Source organism: Agelaius phoeniceus, chromosome 3, assembly GCF_051311805.1.
Source record: "Agelaius phoeniceus isolate bAgePho1 chromosome 3, bAgePho1.hap1, whole genome shotgun sequence".
NCBI classification, from domain to species: Eukaryota; Metazoa; Chordata; class Aves; order Passeriformes; family Icteridae; genus Agelaius; species Agelaius phoeniceus.
The window spans coordinates 83,437,776-83,459,033 of record NC_135267.1 but is presented as its reverse complement, the minus strand read 5'-3'; the positions used below and the strand labels follow the sequence as shown (position 1 = coordinate 83,459,033).

The window sequence follows — 21,258 nt, the reverse complement described above, 5'->3', positions numbered from 1 at the left end:
TAAATGCTCTGGGAATTACCTGATGCTTATTGCCTTTTTCATAGCCTTCAAAATTCAGTCCAGTCTGATAGGGCTTGTAAATGGTTCTCTTGCCTGCCAGGCATTGATTTCTTTTACTTGGGGAAAAACAGAAGAAGAAAACATGAACTTCTGAGAAATAGTTCATTGCTTTTCATACATTTTGCCAGTTACAGGCCAAAAATATAAGGAAAATGCAGGTTATTCCTTTTTGCATGGAAAAAAATGTATGCAATCTCAAATGTTATAACTGTCAAACTATAATATAAGTCCAAGATTTTGAAAAGGCCAGGTACCTCCAACAATGTATTTTCTTTAAGAAAATGTTGGCTGTGTGCTTGGTTGGGTCAAGAAGTGGTTTGTATTACACTGTCAGCTTTGTAAAAAGAGCAGCAAATTCTGGAGGAGCATTTAGTGGCAAGAGGGATAATGGCTCTGTCTGTCAGTCAGTTAAGGAAACAGCTTTTAGGAAATACATTTACACCAGGGCATGAGTCAGAGAGACCAGATAGATGACCATAGTGGATGGAGCCACTTCCTATATTTCCGACTGGACTAATGAGCTTTTACACATGGGTAAAGCTTTCAGTATGTTTGACCAACACTTATATTTTCAGTTGTTGAACGTAGAGTACAAGATTTCTCTTAAAATAATTTTATAGTGAAACTAAGATGTACAGAAGATCTTGATTCAGCATGGACAACTTTTTAAAAGTGTTAGTGATAGACAGTGTGGAAACAGACATTATTGAATCCTCTCAAACCATGGAAATATTGCAAGGAAAGGGAACAATGGTTTTGACTAACACATTTTGAGTATTTTTCCTATAAAAAAGAAAGTGTGTGCTTACATGAGAGGGACAGGTTATGATCTGCAGTCTTTAGGTCAGAGTAAAGACAAAGGACAAGGAGGTGGTACAGAAGCTTCTGAGTTCTAATTCTGTGCCAGGTCAGTTAAAATCTCCTAGTGTTTTTCTTTTATTGGAAATAAATTTATCTGGAAGTGCTTTGCACTTGTCATAGGCTAAAAGAATACACCCTGGTAGTGCACACAGTGTACCAGCTGCCATATGGCAATGTCATACCAAGCAGTAATTTGTCCATGTGTCTGAGACACCTGATACAAACACAGGTTACTTGCATATTGAAATGTGTGCATATGCACATGTGTGTGTATATTCAGTCCTTCTTCCCTGACTCCTTTGGGTAAAATGATGTCATTACTTTTGTAAGTTTTGAGTTGGATAATATAAACTGATACCAGTACAGCTAAAGCTTCTTAAAACTTAGCATTTAGAATTGTTGTTTTTGAGTGTCACACTTCAGCCAAGCAAGGGGAGCCACTGTCAGCACAGATTTCTTTATACATATATTAAGTCCCAATTTGTCTGCCAAAGCAAACAAAATTGTTCTATGCATCTCTCCTTTGAGTTGGTACTCCTGCTGACCTGCTCTGTTTAAAGTGTTCTGTTTTGCAAAAGGGAAACCATGGGACAGCATGATTAATATGGATGTTATCCCTGGGCAGTGCAGGATGCAAAAGTCTTGGAACAAACCAGCTGTTACAAAGATTTGAATGTTGCATTATCTCTCAAAATGAAACACTTCACAAAACAAAAGTACTGAATGTTTCTGCTTTGGAAAGTGTAACTTTTTCATCAAATGCTATACAGAATTCAGCATTCTTATCTGAGAATTCTGTACTAATATAAAGAGTCTTCACTGCTTCCCCTGCTTAGTGGTTAATGCAGCTGGAGTTTGTGTGATTGTCTCCAGCTCATCACAGACAGCAGTATTTTCACTGGTCAGCTTTTTTTCACCTTTTAGACTGGGTTATGTTTTAAGAAGTGATAAAAGTTTTGAACAGCTAGTGCAAGGCTTCTTACACCTCAGCAGAGTCACCTGAGCATTTATCACCAATTAACTCCAAGCACAAGTATTTATTTCCTAATCAGTGACCTATGCATGAGACACAATTCTGTGTGAACCTTTCATAATTTTAAACCAGAAATTGCTGTACAGCTCATTGGTTTGGGTTTGGAGCGTTCTTGCAGGCTGAATTGTTCCAGCAGATAAAATAGTGACAGAGGCCTGATTGTGACCCTGCTTAATGAAGACTCTAAATTTGGAGTAACTTTGTGGTTGATGGGTTTAAAATAGTAATAAGGAATGAAGAACAAGAATTATAAAACTATCTGGATCAATGAGGTCAAAACTGAGAGCCTACATAAATAGCAACCTGATAAATATTTCTATTTGTTCTTCTTGGTGAGTTTGAGGTTGTTTCAGCTTACTATTTTTGTTTCTCCCACAGAGCTGCTCAGAAATTGAACCTGTCTTCCAAAAAGAAGAAGCACAGGCCTTCTGCATCATCTGTTCCTGAATCTCCTCTCTTCTCTACCTGCTTCAGCAGTATCCTTCAGACTTCCCCACCCCCTGCACCACCATGTTTGTTGAGGGCAGTCAGCAAAGTGAAAGACACTCCTGGTTTGGGCAAGGTAGGCCTTGCAAATATCATCACTAAAATACTGATTTTCTTTGGGAAAAGATTTTATCCTTGTGAAAAACATTTAGGGAATTGGAAAACCATGACCTTTCTCCGTTGATTTTGCTGTATCTGGTCCCTGAACATACATAAAAAGGCCTAAAAACTTGAGTTAACTAATGCAAGTGAATTTCTAATAATGTTGAGTTAACACAGACAGATGTAGCTGAGCAGCAGTTGTTACACACTTCAAAGCCCAGCTACTCTAATGCACCTGCACTGGGACCACAGTGCTACTAGGTGGAGTTAATGTCCATTCTGCCAGGAGGCAGAATGCATTATCCATTCCAATATCCATTCTGGGTTTCGGGAGTTGGGAGTAGTTGTCTCTGTGGCTGTGTTTAAACTGTATAGTGGTTGCTTGCTATGGTTTATTTTGTGGTCCTGATCCCTGTGCTTTCCAGACTGGTGTTTTGCCTGGACACACTGTAATTTGCTTCTGGCTTATGTCTACTGGCTTTCTTCCAGTACATTTACCTGAACAAAACCTATGCTTTTAATGATAAATTGTTCCTTTTTCTTCTGTCATGTTATTTCCTCCCATTCTGCATAATCATTCCCTCTTAAAATGCTGTTTAGGTGCACACTTATGTTGAGGTGGTGGAGGAGGTGGGTATATAGTTTGCTGTTGCTTTGTAGTTTGTCTGAGTGGCCCTTCCCTTTTTTCCTGCTACAATGGGAGAGCCTGGCATATTACATCTGGGAATATGAGCATGCACTTGCTGAGAAAAGCAGTTTGCTTTAATCAAGGTAGTTTTTTATGCAAACATCTGTGTGCGTGGCTTTTCCATATTTCTTGAATACTAAGCAGTGACAATGAATTTGCTGAAAGTTTTTGTTTAGAAGAGAAATTGTAACGTATGATCTAGGACTGCTGAGCACAGGATGGGCTTCAGAACTTTCACTGCTGATTTTGGATACTCACTTTCTTATTTTGTGCAGTTCCAGGGTTTCTTTTCAAAGGACAATGGTATTACTTTCATGGTTGGTTTAATGCCTGTTTGAAAAGAGATGCCCTGAACATGGGGCTCTCTTCCTTTCCTCTGGCCTGGTAGGTGAGATGAAATGTAGAAATCTGTCATGATCTTATAAAATTTGAATAGGGATAAGTGTTCTGACTTTAGTGGGGGAAAGAGGAGTAAACTTGAACTTGTTCCTTGCTGTGGGAAGTTGCTACAGAATAGATTAACAATAGAAACCATCCTCTCAGGAGTCTTACTTTTCTGTGCTTGGGACAGGTTGCATCTGAACAAAAATTCCATTGAGGAATTATCAAGGGTGTTTTCTTGGAAACAGGGGCTCATCTCCCATCTTGGACTGCATCAGCACTTTTCCTGATCATTATTTTCACATGTCCCAAGGAAAGGATCTACACACTGAGACACAAACATAGCTCTGTCTAAACATTACAAGCTGGTTTGAGCCTTTCTTGTTCCTTTCACTACTGGTTTGCAGTGGAGAGGCCTTGGGAAGCAGTTTTGCAATATTCCCAAACAGACCTGTGATTTGCTTCTGCAAAACCATGTACAAGAACAGGCTCCAGGCTTTCCAGCTACGTAAATAAAACTGAAATTTTGCAGCTCACATGATGAAGGAGGAATTTATTTTTGTTTCAGACTTACTGTCCCAAAACTATCAGAGCATATAAATAGCTAAGAGGTTTTAACACATTGACACACATGCTTCTTCAAAGGAGTAAATCAAATTAGGTTATTTCATATAATCATACTAGAAAAATTAAATTTTTCTGCATTTCCATTAGCAAAAATATGTCTAACCTGCAGTTTCTGGAAGCCGTTTTCATTTTTCACCTTTTTGGTTTCTTCTAGGAGTCACCTTATAATTATGACCTGAAGCTTGTATACTTTCATCAAAGTTTCCCATCAGTTTGCCTCTGTTCACAATTTTCATTTTAATGTTCCAGATATAGGTGCAAGGCACAATAAGTAAATTAGTTCAGGATAACAGTGTAATTTATCTGTCAGACTGGGAAAACTTTAGATGAGGTAATGGAATTTCCAGCTTATTTGCTTTTAATTTTCCTTGTTTATGTGTTCTGTTTAATTACATTGGGATATATTTTGATAGGAACATGTTAAAACCAGTTACTTTTCTCTGCATTTTTTCTCATATAACGTTTTCTGTAAGGGTATAAATTTATAAAATGTGAACCCGTGAGGAAGAAGTGGGTTCACGGAAGCTAAACGTTGTTTTCAATAATTTAGGTTTTTTTCCTGGTTTGTACTTAAATAGAATTTTATGAGCAATCTCAGCATGATAAAACTCTATTTCACTTTGGGTTTGAGTAGGCTGGGCAGCTTCTAATGTGACAATTTGTTACTGGAAATTCTGGTTCACCAGAATTGGAGGGATGGCCATTGCCACGGATTGTGGATTTCTGAAACTCCAGGGCACAGCTGCGCTCAGGCTGCCTGGAAGGCAGGCTCACTGTGAGCCCTGGCACACACGCTGGGTGTTACTGGCGTGGTGTCAGCTTGAGATCTGTCAGTTTTCCAGGGGAGGTGGGTATCCAAGATGTGAAGGATAGGAAGTTGGGTACATCAACGCTTAGACTTTCAGGGTAAGTTTAATTTCACAGTTTTCTAAAACGAAATTGCAAGCAAACAGTTGCTATTTTATATTTTCGCTTCTACTAGAAATTTCAAAGATTCTCCTTCTCATTGCAAGATTAATGACAATTTTTTATTTAAAATTATAGAATTTATATTTCATGTGTAGACATATAATTTTTTTTAAAGTTAAAAGAGGAAGATCTGCCTATCACCAATACATTTAAAAGTTAGTAAGCAGTTCATTTAGGATGGATATGGGTAGAACCCCCTACTGAAGCATCTAAACTGATGAAAAGGGTTAGAGAGTATATTCAGGTTGCATGCTTCATACCTTTTCTTACAAAATGCCTTGCAAATCAAAACTGTACCAGCCTGGACTTTGAAAGAAGTATCATTTGAAAACTGAAGTTCAGCTTCAAGAAGCAGGAAATTATATTAATAATGGAATGGTAGGACTCCATAATCAGCATTTTACTTTGATGTTAGATACACCACTGAGCCTAGCAGAAGTACCACATTGTCAAAGAAACAAGTAAAGCCTCAGATTCTTTGTTGCACTCATTTCCAAATAGCTCTTCCTGATGCTAAATACAAAGGTGTGACCCTATTGTAACTATATTAACAGGAGTGCTTTTATGAATCCTAATTTATCTGTGTACTTTGGATTTACATTTGCTGGTGGAGAGGTGATCCTGAGTGGTAGTGTGGTATCCTCACAGTCAGTTCTTGAGAGTTTTCCTTTGAGCTGAGTGCCCAAAGGAAATCCTGTTCCATAAACTGCAACAGCTTGAGCATCATTTCTTCTCTCTCTGCTGTCTTTGGATCCTCATATTCTGAGTAACAGATTGCTTTTACTGAATTTATCCAGAGAGAGAGTGCTACTGTTCTGGATGGCTGCACTGAAGTTTCCCCAAATCTCAGTTTTCTGAAAGATACTTCTTAAATCTCGTGTCCTTCCTAACAACAGCCAATAACAGAGCAAAAAGGTGGTCTGTGCAGAAATAACAAATTATTCCATGCCTGCACTAAGATGTAACTGTACTGTAAGGCCATTCTAGTAAGGTTTGCTTAGATTTGCTCCCCAGTCTCCTTCCCTCCATCCTCCCTCTACACCTCCTCTTCCATTTTCTGTCAAACAGAATCAAAAGTAAACCAACACTTTTGATGAAAATCTGAAATGTTCTTTCTGTGAAAGATGTTGTTTTGCTGAATCTCACATTTGACATGAAAAACAGCTGGAATGAAAAATTTTCTGCCAGCCTGAATAAATAGGTTGTTTTTAGGTGGCAGGGGGGTAGGATAAATGGATGTGGTCCCTCTGCTTTCTTTCATTTATTATTTTTCTGTGTGTAGTCTTATAAACCTCTGTCAGTGAGAGATATTTGTTATGTTTGGGCAGAGATTAGTTTACTTTTCCTTATGTATATATATATATTTGTTGTTGGGGGTTTTTTGGTGTGGATTTTTCTTATTTGGTACTTCTTAATCTCAAAATAAAATAGCAATGCTTGGGCACTAAAATCATTCCTCTGCACATGGTTTCTACCTGGGAAAAGCAAGTCACCACTGAACTTTCTTTGAGTAGTTCTTTTGACCTATTAAAAGAACAACTGTGATTTGTGATTCTGTTTACTTTTTATTTTTCTGGAGCAGCAGCACTCTTGTTTGCAGGGCCTAGACCTGTTTTGCTAAATTATGTGTAAATTCAGATTAAAACCCCCTCTTTCTGTCCAGAGCAGTTATAATCTCACTGTAGGAAAAGAAGCAGACAGAGAGACAGGAAGCAAAAAGAAACAATGAGGTTTTATTGGTCGTCTTGTTAGTGATGTCCTCAGCCCATCAGCAGTGTAATATTAGATACCTGTTCTCAAGCTGGTGTAGAAGAGGAGATTATTAAGGAGTAAATAATTGATTATGCTGCAGGGGCTCCCAAGGGGCCCTTTCCAAGTGTGTAGGATGGGGTAGGAAGCAGAGCAGAGAGGGGGTTTGGGAGTCTGGTGAGTGAATGAGAGATGTGGTAGCTGGTAGCTCATCAAGCACAGGGCTGAGCCTGGAGTGAGGCTGGAAGGGGCCCTCAATGGGAACCAAGACACCACCAAATAGCAGGAGTGGCAGCAGGATGTGTGATAGAGACTCCTGAGTCATACACCTTTCTCCCAAGGATCTGTGTCATATAGTAAAGACTATTCAGTCTTTAACTGAAAATTCAGTTAAAAATAATTTTTCTGTGCCTGGCTGAAGAATCTAATCTTTCGTCACAACACAGTATTTGATTGAATAAGCCCAAAATCTGCTATCTACTTTACACAAGCCTGAAGCTTACCTTTTTCTCACACTGATTTACATAAAACTGTATGAAACATTTTGTCTGACCTGAAAGTGTGTCTACCAAACCAACACAGTATTTGCCAAAAGTAACAGTGAAGAAAGCTCTAATGCACTAGCAGTTCAGGTATGTGAGTAGATTCACAACTGTGTTTTGGCTGGGACAGAAGCATATGCCAATGCTTTGGGCTCACAAGCTGCTAGCATTTCAGCTGTCCAATGCCTTAAAGTAGTTTTTGTTTACTTTTCACTAAATCAGGCAACAATTATTGTGCTGTCTTTGGCATGCTTTAATCTGAGCTATATAGCAATGCAATAAGGGTGTTAATAATGAGTAACTATTGCATTGGCTATGGCTTTTATAAATCATGGTGTGAATGGTTCTTGTCAAAAGATTTTTTCAATAGCCATGTCAACTCTTTGTATCAGTGCAGGGAAGTAAAGAAACGTTCTTCGTTTTTACACTTACATGATTTGCAAAGTTGATTTGAAGGAAAAAATTGATTCACAGCTTGTTTAAGTCCAAAAGGTACAGGAAACCTCCCTTTCTACTATCAGAGTTTTCATTTTAACATGCTGGTTGATGGATGTCAGGATTTTTTTTTTGTCTACATTACAGTTGTCATACAGTTTTGTCTACATTTTTGTCATACATTGAGTGGGAGTTTATGAAAACTTGTGCTATGGTCAGCAAAAAACCCCAGCCCAACTTGCAAAATATGTTCTGTATTTCACTTCCCTGCCAGCCATCTTTAAGGTATTGCCAGAAAGAATGAGAAGAAGTTCTCTTTCCTTTGTAAAGCAGACATCCTTCCTTTGTAAAGCTTCATCCTTCAGGTATATAGGGGCAAAAGTTAACGCATAGATGACAAAAGTGATTTTAAACCCTCTATCAGAGAAAACAATTTCTGAGATGAGAGCTGTTTTTTTTTCCCCCCAAAGTTACCATGGCTACTGAAAGGTGAGAGGATGATCCCTTGAGGCATTTAAAGGAGACATATGTGTTCATCTTTGTTGTCAACATGATTGTTGTACAAATTAGTTAGTTCCACTTGGAATGAGATCCAGGTGGCCTTTTGCCCTCCAGTCAGACTTGCTCAGAACTGTGTTTCTCCCCACGAAATGTACTGGTTGGACCTGGTGGAAGCTTTTGTGCACTTTGTCTACATTCCTGCTAGATGGGATTTTCTAGGAGGAGTTTTAAGATCAAGCTGCTTTAAGTAAAAGGTGAAATTATTAGAATCTAGAAGAATTGCTGTTAACAAAAATCTCTTACCTTTGTCAATCATGTTTTTAATGAACACTTAGTGTGCCTTTCTCTAAAGTAAAGCTTATTCTGGATTTGGAAGTACCAACCCAGGCATGCCAGAAGCCTGTCAGATTGCATTTTGGTTGACTTGGAGGTTTAAAGTGCATTTTAACGAGTATTTTAAATAAATTTATATGCAGTCATGTTTTCCATGATTTAAAGGACCGCTGTAACTGCTGTTTCTCTGCTTTGTGAAGCTTCTAGAAGCTGCTACTTCAAGGAAACTGGGAGCATTGGAAGTGCTCCACTAATGTAGGCACCTATCTTTCTCTAAATTCCTTTGTCTCTGCTGATTTTCCATTAAAAAAAAGCCATCTTTCAAACTAGCAGACATCTTCCTCTTCACTGGTGGGGAGGGTGGTGTGAAAACTGCAGCAGAGAAAATGATGTTTTCTAGAGAGTAACTTAGTCCTTAAGTGAAACTCTTTGCTTTGGGAAAAAAAGATCTCTTTCTCTATATATCACAGAGAAAAACTTGTATACTAATCTGAGTACCAGATATTAGTGATGGCACATATGGACAAGAGGCTGTTGCTCATTAAATTCCTTTTTTTTTCCTCAAAAACTACTGAAATGTCTGTCCCTATAGTGACATCTTCCTACATGTATTCAGAAATTGTACTGATGAGCTTGTGAGCACAAGAGGTGGCAGGAGGAGATTTCCAGGTGGAATTGGACTGGACAGAAAAAATATGAAACCTCAACTCACTTTGATGGCATTTTTTATTTATGTGTTAGAAGAATCATTATTTTCTGTATTTCTTTTATAGTACATTTCACCTGGGAAAAGAGCTCCAAAGTCTAGTTTTGTATTGTTTACCTTGGTCTGTTTTGATGGATTTTTCTGTAAACATTGGTGAACAAAAGGAAAATTAGCTTGCTCACAATGCTTCAGGTTGGTGGTACTAGGTTTTATACGTTTCTAAGTAACTTTATTTATCCAGCACCTTCTGCATTGTCATATGATTTTTTGCCCAGCAATCTATAAGTTTTATGCCAGTTGACTGCTTTCTTGCTTCAAGTCACTTAGTGGCAGGAATGATTTGTGGGCTTCTACTTGGCTATGGGCCTTATACACAAAGCTCACATTGGTCAATGATGGTTGATAACCTAATGAAGCCAGAGAAACATTTACTCTTGCCCATCTTGTAAGTAAAGTTTCAAAGTATTCTCATATTATTGAAATAGTATGACAATACAGTGGTCACATATTTTAAGGTCTCTTAAACTTTGAAGGACATGCAATTTGAATGAAAATTTTTCTATTTTCTATTTCTATTCCTATTTTTCTAGGATATAAACCCGTTGTTTTTAATACTGGTCTTCTCCAAGTTTTTCTGAGATACTGTATTTTTATTTACTTTGCTTTTTAATTTAGGTGGTACTGCTGGTTGATATTTTGGAGCATTTTGATAGTTCCGGTTAATAACTTCCATTTCTTTTTTAAGGCTTTCACTAGTACTTCCCAAAATTGCCCCTTCTTCCCTGCCCTCTCCTCTGCATCTCACCTCATTAAATTGATTTGTAAATTCATGATGAAGAGATTAATATAATTTAGGAAAGTCAAGATGACAGAAATTGAAAATTTCGTGAGTATTTCTCATGATCAATGCTGAAGAAGGAGTTTAAATAGTGGATCATTTGCTAAATGTGGGACCGTGGTTAGTTTTCTGAGATGTTAGGCAAGTAACAGGCACTGAACTTTGAGCAGTCAGCTGTAGACCTTATTACAATTCTTTTTTCTTTAAAATTCCCTAAAGCTCTTCTCCTCCCAGCCTTTTTCTTTTGTGTTTGACTCCTCTCAGCACGTGTCGGAGAGCAGTGGTGCGGGCGGGATGGTGACACTGCAGGAGGCTCTGCTGTAACATCATGGGCTAATGATCTGTCTGAGCCTCTTGGTTCAACTGCAAGGTCGTTCTGTTTTTTCTTTTCTAAGGGTCTGGGCCTTACCTCATTTCTCTGGTACAACATTGACTTCAATAGATAACTAGCTCAGCTGAGTAAGAGCCAACGTGAACTGCATTTTAATACGGAGAATACCATTAAAATGTATCTCCTTTTATTCTTGGTCTCCCCATTTTTTGTCTTTTCCTTCAGGATTCAAATCTGGTTTTGGGAATATCTCTCTATGTCATTTATCCATTTTTTGTGCTGTTTTGAGGAACATGTATCTCCATGTTTCAAGTAATTGTATTCCTATGTTTTCCTTCATGCTTTAGTGCCACCATTATTGCCACCTTAGGATATAATTCATGTTGCTAGGTGATCACTACCCTTCTGATCCTGGCTATTCAAATGTATTCCTGTCATGGAGAAATGGAGAGAATTGGGCTGACTTGCCTACCAGATGTACCTCTCTTTTTCAGTTGATCACATAGACAACTGCCTTAGAATGAGATATCTGTGTTTTGGCTGGCTCAAGTAGAGGTGAAATTAATCTCTGAGTAGGAACAGAAGCTCTTCTTGTGTTCAGCACAGAACCTTTAATAGAAAACCAGCTGCTGTGAGATACAAATAACAAGGTGCTTGCAGAAAGTTCTAGGGACATTGACCTCTTCTCAGATGGAAGTCTGCATCCTCTGCTTTTCACTGTACAGCACCCAGCTCTGGCTGAGCAGATCTGCATGCAACTGAGCAGGTTGCATAAAGCAGACAGACCTTTGTTGAAAAGGACCAAGAAGACATTTTCCACATTTGGCCTTAGGCAAATCGAACCAAATGCAACTGCTCTTTATGGAGTAAAGGACTGGAGATGTTCAGTTGTACTTCTGTCAGGGGGGCTCTGTAAAGATGATCATAATGTGCTCACCTGTTAGATTGCAGCCTCTGGCCCTTGGATGGCCAGATTTTCATTGCTGTCATGTGACCTATAAATCACTTCCAGGGGAAACTCCTTACTGGAAGTGTAGGCAGCGTGGCTTGGGGTTTGGAAACATTTCATTAGTGGATGTGGATTCCTGATAACCACATGCCATTTTGATTTACAAATGTAAATAGACTTTCTTTTCCGTATTGTTCCCAAAGTGATTAGCAGTTAAATTATCTTTCATTGGATAGTGAGATATGAAATACCAGATATGAAAATACTTCAACAAAACAGTTCCTGTTTTTCATTAAGAAAGAATCTTTCTATATAGTAAAGGAAAAAAAAAGTTTGATGAAATCATTGACCTGTTTGATATAACAAATCAGGAGGTATGCCCATACATTTTTAAGGCCTGTGAGGCCCAAAACTTCTCCTGTAACACTCAGAAGTGAGAAATTGAGTGGGTGCACCTGTGGTGGTTGTGGATGAACAGGTGTTTGTGTAATTCTCACTATACATGAGGTGTGTATATTTTCATCTATAGACTTATAAGTGGGTGTATTCATCTCCTCTTCCTCACCAGTGCAGTGGAAATACAGAGGAAAAAGCTATGTATGGACATTTTGAGGAAGTTATCTGAAAAAAATTGTAAGGCTAACTGGCTGTAAACTAGCTTTTTTTTTTTTTATAAATGAGCAGATTTTTTTTAAAGACAACTCAACATTCCCTTAAGATATTGCCATTAAATTCACAGATTTTAATCCAGACTAATATTCTTTTTCTTGCTTAGCTAAATCTTACAATACAATACATTGCAATACATTATCTTTTTTTCTCCTATGTGGTGATGGAAAATGCTTGTACAAATAGTAGCATTTTACATAAAATTCTCTAGATGTGTGTGAGGCTCGGTTGTGTTTCTGTAGATCCCAACAGCTTTCACCCCTATTAATTGCTGCTGGATTTTTCCAGAGATCTGTTCAATTTACAGTACCTATACTGAAGGAGAGACAGAAAAAGATGTGTTGGAAAAAATGGGATGTGTATTAAAATGTCAGGAGGAAAGCTGTACAATAACCTTTACAGCATCACATACACCATAACAGAAACATAGATGTGGGAAAACTTAAAAATTGTTGATCCTTTCTTTCCTGCCCCCTTTTTCCCCACAAAAAAAAGTATGACATATGTACTTCAAACCATATGGTGTGAGAGCAGTTATCTTTGTTTTAATGTCTTGCCCCTTCTTTCCAACATTTGGTACTACTGGAGTTTTCCTCCAAATACAAATCTTGATTTGCAATTGAAATAGATTCTTGACTAGCTTGGCTGCAGCGCCTGAGCCCAGATTCTGGAAGCAGCATGCCTAGAAAAGCTGCCCTCCCTTCCCTATCCACTCCTACTAAAATACCTGAAATATTGCCCATGGTCAGCTCTGAGGAGCCGTGGTGAGATTGTGCTGGCAAGAGCTCCAACAGAGGCACCTGGGGCACGTCTCTCCTGGCCCCACAGAAGGAGAAGGCATTGCTCTGACTGATAACAGTGTGAGCACATGTGGGGAGCACAGGGAGGCCCAGGCTGCCCTGGGGAAATAGAATAACAACTCAGGGGAGGAAACGGGATCCCCCCAGGGCCTCCTAGTCCGTGAGCTGAGGGAATCATGAATCCCCTCAGATTGGAAGGAGTTATTAGTCACAAAGACTATTATGCTGTGCGAGGCATTGCTGAAACAGAACACCACCAGGCTATTTCCTATCTTATCAGGGTATATTAATAATGCAGTAGTAATATAGAAGTACAAATTAAAAATAACTGGATGGGCAGATAAGCAGAGTTCTTGAGATTAAGGGTATTGGGATTTGCTTCGAACAGTTAATTGCAGAGTAGGACATAGAGGGAAATTTGCCTTTATTATTTTCTTATTATTCATTTCATCTCTGAGAGCATTATTTCTGGGGCTTTACATAGACACTAATAGGCAGAATATTTCCTCAAGAATTCAGACTGTTCTTTTTTTATCTCCAAAGGAATGAAGTACCTTTTGCTAATGCATCTAATTCAGTAGGGATTAATAATGCTGAATAAGAAGAGTATTCTGGTTATTAGCCTTCCTCTACAAAAATCTCTTATCATTTTCTGCTCCTACACCCATACCACAGTATGGGCAGACAAGAGACTACAAGTGTCAGATATTCAGGCTTCGGGACAAATGGATGCAATTGTTCCCCAGAGGTTTGTGAGCTCCTTCTGGGTTGCAATGGCATGAAATCCCTAGAGTCCCTGAATTTCTTGAGATGTAATAGTTGATTGGGCAAAGAGAAATGTAAGTATCTGGTTCTCTGGCACTGGATGATTGTGCTACCCCCAAGTCATGTTTTGTACTACCTGTACCTGTCAGGGCTCTATCAGATTTTGAGGCCTCTGCATGATTCTTTTCCACAGAATTAAAATAATGACTCAGAACTATACTTTGGTCCATTGCTGGGTACCAAAATGTGCCTTATGTAGGGCATAGACTGCTGTCACTTTGATTTCAAGTCCTATTTGCTAAGCAATTGTCAGGACACTAAATCCTGCTCTCAGTGAAATAGTACTGAAGCTAGTGCAATGCACAGTCATTTCACACAGCTGCATCCGAGCAACACTGGCCCACTGAGAGATAAACCTATCAAGGGAGGACCATTTGATTGAGCACCCAGTACACTGGTGGAGCAGCAGCTTAGCAAAGAACTGCACCCTCAGAGAACAATTATTTTTCCCCCCTCTTATTGTTGAGCTTGTTCCTGTGAAATAGAAGACTGTTCACCAAAATCTCTGTCCCCCTTGGAAATCTTTAACACTACACTACTAAGTAAACGTGTCTGTTACTTAGTCCAGTATTAAATGACCTGGCAAGAAGAATAAAGCAGAAGTGTTGCGTGGTAACAGCTGCACTGAAAGCATGAGTCTGCTGGATGATTGAAGAACAATGAATAAATGAATTATAATTTTATCATTTGTATGGATCATGACCGGCTGAATGTTTGGAAGGGAGCATGTGCCCTTGGGCTGGAAGACCACCACTGAGGAATGTGTCAATTTGGAAAAGCAGTCTGTGTGTGGGTGGGCATGGGTGTATGAAATCTTACTGGCTGCATAGTTGGATCCACCCGTGTAACCTCATAAGAGAGCAAATCAAGGAAATAAAGTTAGTGTGGCATCCAATACTGACTTGTGCTTTCTCAGTCACCACAAATGGTGTCTTGTGTGACTGCCTGGAATCTGATGGTGACTCTCTAATGTGACGGTGAAACTAAGTGTCCACGGCCTTCAATCAGAAGGCCAACCACCCCTGTTGAACAGGGAAGTTGTGGGGTCAGAGCAGGGAATATGGGGCAGTCTGCCTTGCAAGAACATAAGCTTTATCTATTTTGCAATGGCTTTTGCATGCTTCTTGCTCTAAACTTTTGGATGCTAAAATTATTCAGCTGGTCATGATCTGTAGAAAAGATGCAATAATAATCAATTTAGTCATTTTTCTTTAATGATCCAGCAGACCTATGCTTGAGTCCAGCTGCTCCACACTATAGTAATTTGCCCTTGACACCTTAATCCTTAGAATACTGCTGCCCATCCGTGCCCCTTGATCATCTCCTTGGAGGAGTGTTTGCGTTGTCCTCCTTACTGGCTGAGAAAAATGCACACAGCCTTACATTGCAACATGCTTACTTGTTTTGATGTAAATTATTTTGGTCCAGTTTTGTAATGGCTGTTCAAAACTCCAGCTGATAAAAAACTCTAACTGTGAACAGTCAAGAACTTGTAATTAATTTTATTTTGATACTTTCTGGAGACTTGACCTTTCATACTTCAAAATGAGCTGTGTTTTAGTAAATTGCAGAAATGCAACAAATAACTAAGATCTGAATCAGAAGATGAATTGAGTATTTGTCATGTAAATGTTACCTTCTGAAGTGAATTTCTTCAGAACTAGATATCAATACAGATTTTTGAATAAAAGGCAAAAGGATGTAAAGCTCTGTAAGGTTGACTGCTTTGAGAAACTCTATGAACCAAATATAGCTATGACTCTTACAAGCAGAAGGAAAATACTTCTTCATGAATACTGCTTTTCTGCTGCTGGGATTTCAAGAATGGAAGTATAAATTGCACCTTGTTTTTGTCTTGCTCTGCAAGCTTAGGAAAATTGCAGATGTGCTGCCCTTGTTTCCACCCAAGACCACCACTCATGAGAGCCATGTGTGGTGACTGGAGTTTAAGGATTATTTAGGATATCAGTTGCTGCACAGTGGGCAAAAGTCCCTCTGGCAACTGCTTGTTACTGTGTGGGAATATACAGGAATTCTGTTCTTTCTCTTCTCAGAGGGATGCTATGCTGGAGAAATCAAAGTTTGAAAGAGGCTATGGGAGCCTGTTTTATTTTAATGTTTCTTATTGTATCCCAAAATGGAAACAGAATGGAGAGATAGTTTATTAAAAGAAGATGTTTAACACCTGATATTTTCAAAATTCAGACAGGTAGAGATTCAGAACCATGGAGGGAAGGTTGTTGGTGGTCTCCCAATGAATAGACAAATAGATCAGGAAAACCAGTATGCGAGTTAGCAGTCTTGACTGAGAGCCCAAGATTAAACTGGCACTCAAAATAAACAATTCTTTTGCCCCTTGAAATGGCCCTAGTCAAATACAGCTGAGGTATGCTAATAGGTAAAATGATCTGGATATGGTTGATGCTGTACCTGGTCTGTTTAGAGAACAGAATTGTCAACATGGCAACTTCCTAGTTTTTAAGTCACTTCATTAAAAAAACCCCAACAAACTAAAAAACCCCCCGAATAAATCTTCATTTATGCATGTTGGGCAGACTGACCCAGCAATCATAGCTTCAGTTCACATCCCAGCCTGTGCATGCAAAAGTCAAAGAAAAACACCTCTGTCATGTAGTGATGCCTTTTAACTTGCACAAACCAAATAGCTGCCAGAGATCACATCACTTCCAAGAGTGTGCAGGACAAGGTGGAAGGTTGAGGAGGATTGTAGACTGGCAAGAAGAGCTTCATATTAAGTGAGATGTTAATTTGCATTTGATGCTATTGAGCTTGAAAATAAGGGCTGTTGTAACCCCATAATATAAAAATGCTTTTGCTTGTGCTTCTTTCCTCCCATAAGGAAGCCAATTTGTCTCTGTGTTACTGAACTTAGAGATAAGACAGATAAGGAGAAGTGAATCTTCCTGTCAATTCAGACTGAAAAAATCCCCAGCTTTACTCCTACTTCCATCTTGACATGCCTTTGTCATCATGGTTCAGATCTGGTCCCTTTGAAGAATTTCTTTTGAGCAGATGTTAAAGTGTCAGAAAAGATTGAAGGAAGACAAGTAAGAATGAACTGGAGATTCTTAGACCTTGCCTGACTGAGAGCTTTGCTTTCACAGAAAATACACAATGTGGTAGATAAATCATTATTGCAGATGAAGCAACAACGTTTTTGTTGTTGTGTAAATTGCTGTATTTTGTCAGTTATACTCACCTGACCCTTATACTTGTGGATCTGTAAGGATGTTGCTTGTAATTCATGGGTTTTCTTTCCTTTGGATTGCCAGTACAAGCAGTTGGACAATGCTAAAAGAATTTAACTGATAATGGGAAGGTAGTGTAATTTCATGTAAATCAGATACAGAATGCAGTTCAGAGAATAAGGTAGTGTATTGTGATTATGAAAAGTTCCTTGGAATTAATTCTTCCTTTTCTTTGGCCATGTGAGTTTTTTCCTCTGTATTTAATAGAGTGGATGAGGATGTGCAGAGGGCAGATAGGATAAACAAAGGAGACTGATCACAGCAGTATCAAAAATGTAAATGGAGGTGCACAGGGACCAGTATGCTGTGCTCATCTTCTTTCTTTTGTTGTTGTTCTTAGCTACTTCGTATCACAAATACACAATTTTTAAATGTTTTTATTTTCTTTTGTTTGGTCACAGAGAGGTTACAAGGATGCTTCTGATGTATTTACATTGATTCTGCTTTAAGCCTCTGAATATTGTTCTCACAGGACGTTCGTTGCTCTATGCTTCTGCCAGACAAAGAGAAATAATTTCCAACTGAAAGATTAGGTGCTTCTAAGGTCTAGCCTTTTAGAATTGTGTCTGCAGTCAGAAAGACTAATTGTCCAGATGATAGACATGCATGGTTGACTTTCCTCTTTATGCAGCCTAGATTGAGACACGATGAGCCAGAGCATGCTGCTGGCCTTTGCAATGGATAATTTTGTTAGAACAATGTCCTTTGGGAAAGGCTTTTATATGGCAAGGATGACAAGTGTGGCAAATTGCTTACAAACCCCAGACCTAGAGGCTTCTCTTTCTGAAAGCTGCCAGCCCACAGTACAGCAGTGCTACTGCTGGCAGTGCTTCCAGCAGAAGCTGGGATTCCATATCTGTTTATGCTGTTGTAAAAACTGTCACTTTCTTTTCCCTAAAATTTTTGTGCATTTTCTCAGAATACTTGTTTTCACAGGTCCAACAGGTTTGTGAGGCCCAGAGTACACAAAACCAGAGCAGGATCAAATATAGATTGCTTGTCCTCACACCAGTAACAAGAGAAGTGATCACCTCCTGATGGAGTGAAATAGGTTATTATCTTCTTTCCATTCCATTTCTGATATACAAATTTTGCCTGCAGCTTCCTGCCATTTTTTTTTTGCTTTTCATATTTTCTGTTTCTTCTGTTGACTGACATCAGCTGCCAAATTCTGTCCCATTGCATTTCTTACACACTTCACAGTAGTTGCACCAGTGTGTATTTTGAGGTGAGCTGGTTTTCTGATCTGTGTATCTTCTGAGGTGTTTGACAGTGAAAGGCTCTTGTTCTAATTGCTTACAGTCTCATGAGCAGAAATAGTCTCTGCAGTGAAATGAAGAGGCAGGGCATCATTACCACAATGGGTGAGAGATCTGAAAGGATTTACAGTCTAATTTTAGTTCATTAATGACTTTGATTCCTAACTCTTCCAGCCTGCCCTTTTCGCTAACTGTCTCTAGTTTTCTGGACTGCAATACTATTCCTACACTGCAGAATTCAGGTCCTCACTGCAGCTTGCCCCTCATTGCTTTATGCCTTTGTTTCCAAAATATGACCTATCCATGCTCTTTTAACTACTCCCACATTTTCATCCTCCAACATTCATCTCAGGGCTGCCTTCCCTGTTGGCTCCTTTTTTTGGAATCTGACTTTTCCTTTTACACCAGTCTGTGTCTTCACTCCCATGAGCTTCCCCCAGCAGTCCCATCAACCATACTCTAATAAAAGTGCAGGAAGATGCCTGAAACACAGCTGAAGACAAGACTGAGTAGACAGGGGAAAGTTCTGTGAGGTCAGCTCTGCTGATCTGCTGAAGATCTAGTTATGTCTTGCACCTGATGCATCATGTCTAATTTTTTTAAAAGATGGAAGAAGTAGAATTTAGTTTCACTCTGGTTATGTGAAGAGGCATACAAAAGAACTGTAATTGGTGCAGATGCCATTACTGCAATATCAAATGTCTGTATTAGCTGGTATTTGAGATGCTGCTTGCCAGAAACAGCATCTTAACAGAATTACCATAGACAGAACCTTCCCTCCTGCTCAGATAATGCTGCTGTTCACAGTGTGGGCCAGGGTGGTGCTACCAGCTCCCCATTACCCTCCCTTCCTGACCTTTCTCTGATGCCTTCTAACATGAGGATATGCTACTATTTCTCCCATAATGCTTTTTATTTCTGCTGATGCCATGAGCTTTATTGTACCTTTAGGAAGTATTTGTATGTTATGAATTATACTTTACTCCCATGCTGGTTTCTCTTTTCATAAACAAGTCTTCTAAAAATCTCTGCATTGGGCAGTTACATATAAATTTGATCCTTTTGTTTTCTTCAGAGGGAGGATAAGGTAAATGATGGATTGCATTAATAAAAAAATGTATATTGCTGCATGTAAACCGGTCCCTTATGGTATAGTATACCTCTCTTCTGTCTGGATCAACAATGTGTTGAACAAGGCATTCATTTAGAAAAGGGGAAAAATACCACCTAGCCTGAAAGCTCAAGTACAGAGTTAGTACTAACTAAGGGTTAGCAAAACATACAAGCACTCCTTTGTCTAAAAAGTGTTCCAAGGAGAAAAGGCCAGAAACAACCCACCTGGAATGTGGAAACTTTGGGACCATAAATGAAGAACCCCTTTTTTATTTTAACAAAGAGTGTGGCTGGAGGTGTGCTCATTATTTTTTAGTATGCTTGCCTGGAAAGCAACTTAAAAGGTGAACAGGCTGTTCTGGCTTATGCATACAGTGGGACATGACAGAGTTCTCATGCTTTCCTGTTAAATATAACCATAGGTGTTGTGCCAGGATGCATCCTAGTAATCCTAGAGCAATCCCAGGCAAATCTTGGCTCTCCTAGCCCATTCCTCCACCCAAGAGAACTGTTGTCATGTGAAATTCAAGTACTCCTGAAATGACTTACCATGTCTGTTACATCATGTTCCTATTTGCAAGCCTCTGGAGGTTATCACTACCATTAATTAACGTGTCATGGATATTCTAGAAGTTAATATCACAAATCAAAGTATATTTATACTGCTGTTTTAGAAGTCAGAGAGCTAGAAATGTGTACATATTGAAACAAGAAAATCCTCATCATTCAGGGGAAAAAATAACACTGGATTTTCTGTCATTAAACTGACATTTACTGCTGTAAATAATAGTGACTGCTAAAATCTCTTGGCTTCCCCAGTGTAGAAATCAACCAAACATGGATTAACTAGTTTCCTCTGATGTGGTTTACACTAATCCAATATCCTCTGATAACAGGAGAAGGCCTTTAATTGGAATGTTTTGGTTTCTCTTCTGTGTATGCTGTGGCTTCTCAGAAAACACTCTTTAGCTTTGGTCAAGTAAACTTTAAAAATCCGTTACCTGAATGATGCCTGGGGTCATCTGTGCAGGGCTTTTGCTGGGACCCGGGGGCTGGATGCATGTGCCTCAAAATTAACTTGAACACTACCAGAAACAAGATGTACAGATTGCTCCTTCCCTTTGCTCAGACTGGAAAGTCTGCAGATGGGTAGAACTGCCCCATATTCTGTCCCCCATGTGCTTCATTTCACATGGGAATGACATGAGGGATAGTGGGGGCTCTAGGCAACTCCTGACCTTCCTTGTGTTCTAGCACTACCTTCCCTTCCTGGTTGCAAGAGCTGCAGGGTTCCTCTCATGAGCTTTCCATGGTCCTGCCAGCTGTTGCTTTTGGAGTGGGGCATGCTCCTGCAGCATTTCCTTTGGTCTTGGCATGCCTTTATCACAGTGATCCCATCTGGGTCTGTTCAGTGGGAATACAGATTTCCCTGGTATGCTGCTCTACCTTGGGAGCCCCTTTTATTGTATGTACTGTGAGAATATGGGATTCAGTAGCTCAATGACTTTGTTGTGCTGCTGCAGAGAAATACAGAAACCAAATTGCTCTTTGAGGTTGACAGGCAGACAGACCAGCAGCAGACATCTGAGTTGAATGGTTTCGTTTTCATGTCTTAGCAAAACTCAAGATGAAAGTTATTAAAGGTGACAGTACTAGAAAGGTTCTTTGGCAGTATCTGCACTTTCACCTTCTCTAGATTATTGTTCATTATATTCTTCAACCTGTTAGCTGT

The 21,258-nt window shown here is 39.2% G+C and overlaps 1 protein-coding gene across 1 annotated transcript in view; it reads left to right on the top strand.

Annotated features, from left to right (window-relative positions):
- Positions 1-21,258, top strand: part of KIF26B (kinesin family member 26B) — a 272,342-nt gene that overhangs the window by 169,039 nt on the left and 82,045 nt on the right. Inside the window, exon 5 of the mRNA XM_054629924.2 lies at positions 2,333-2,516. Coding sequence (XP_054485899.2) covers positions 2,333-2,516 — 184 coding nt within the window. The remainder of the gene's footprint in view (positions 1-2,332; positions 2,517-21,258) is intronic.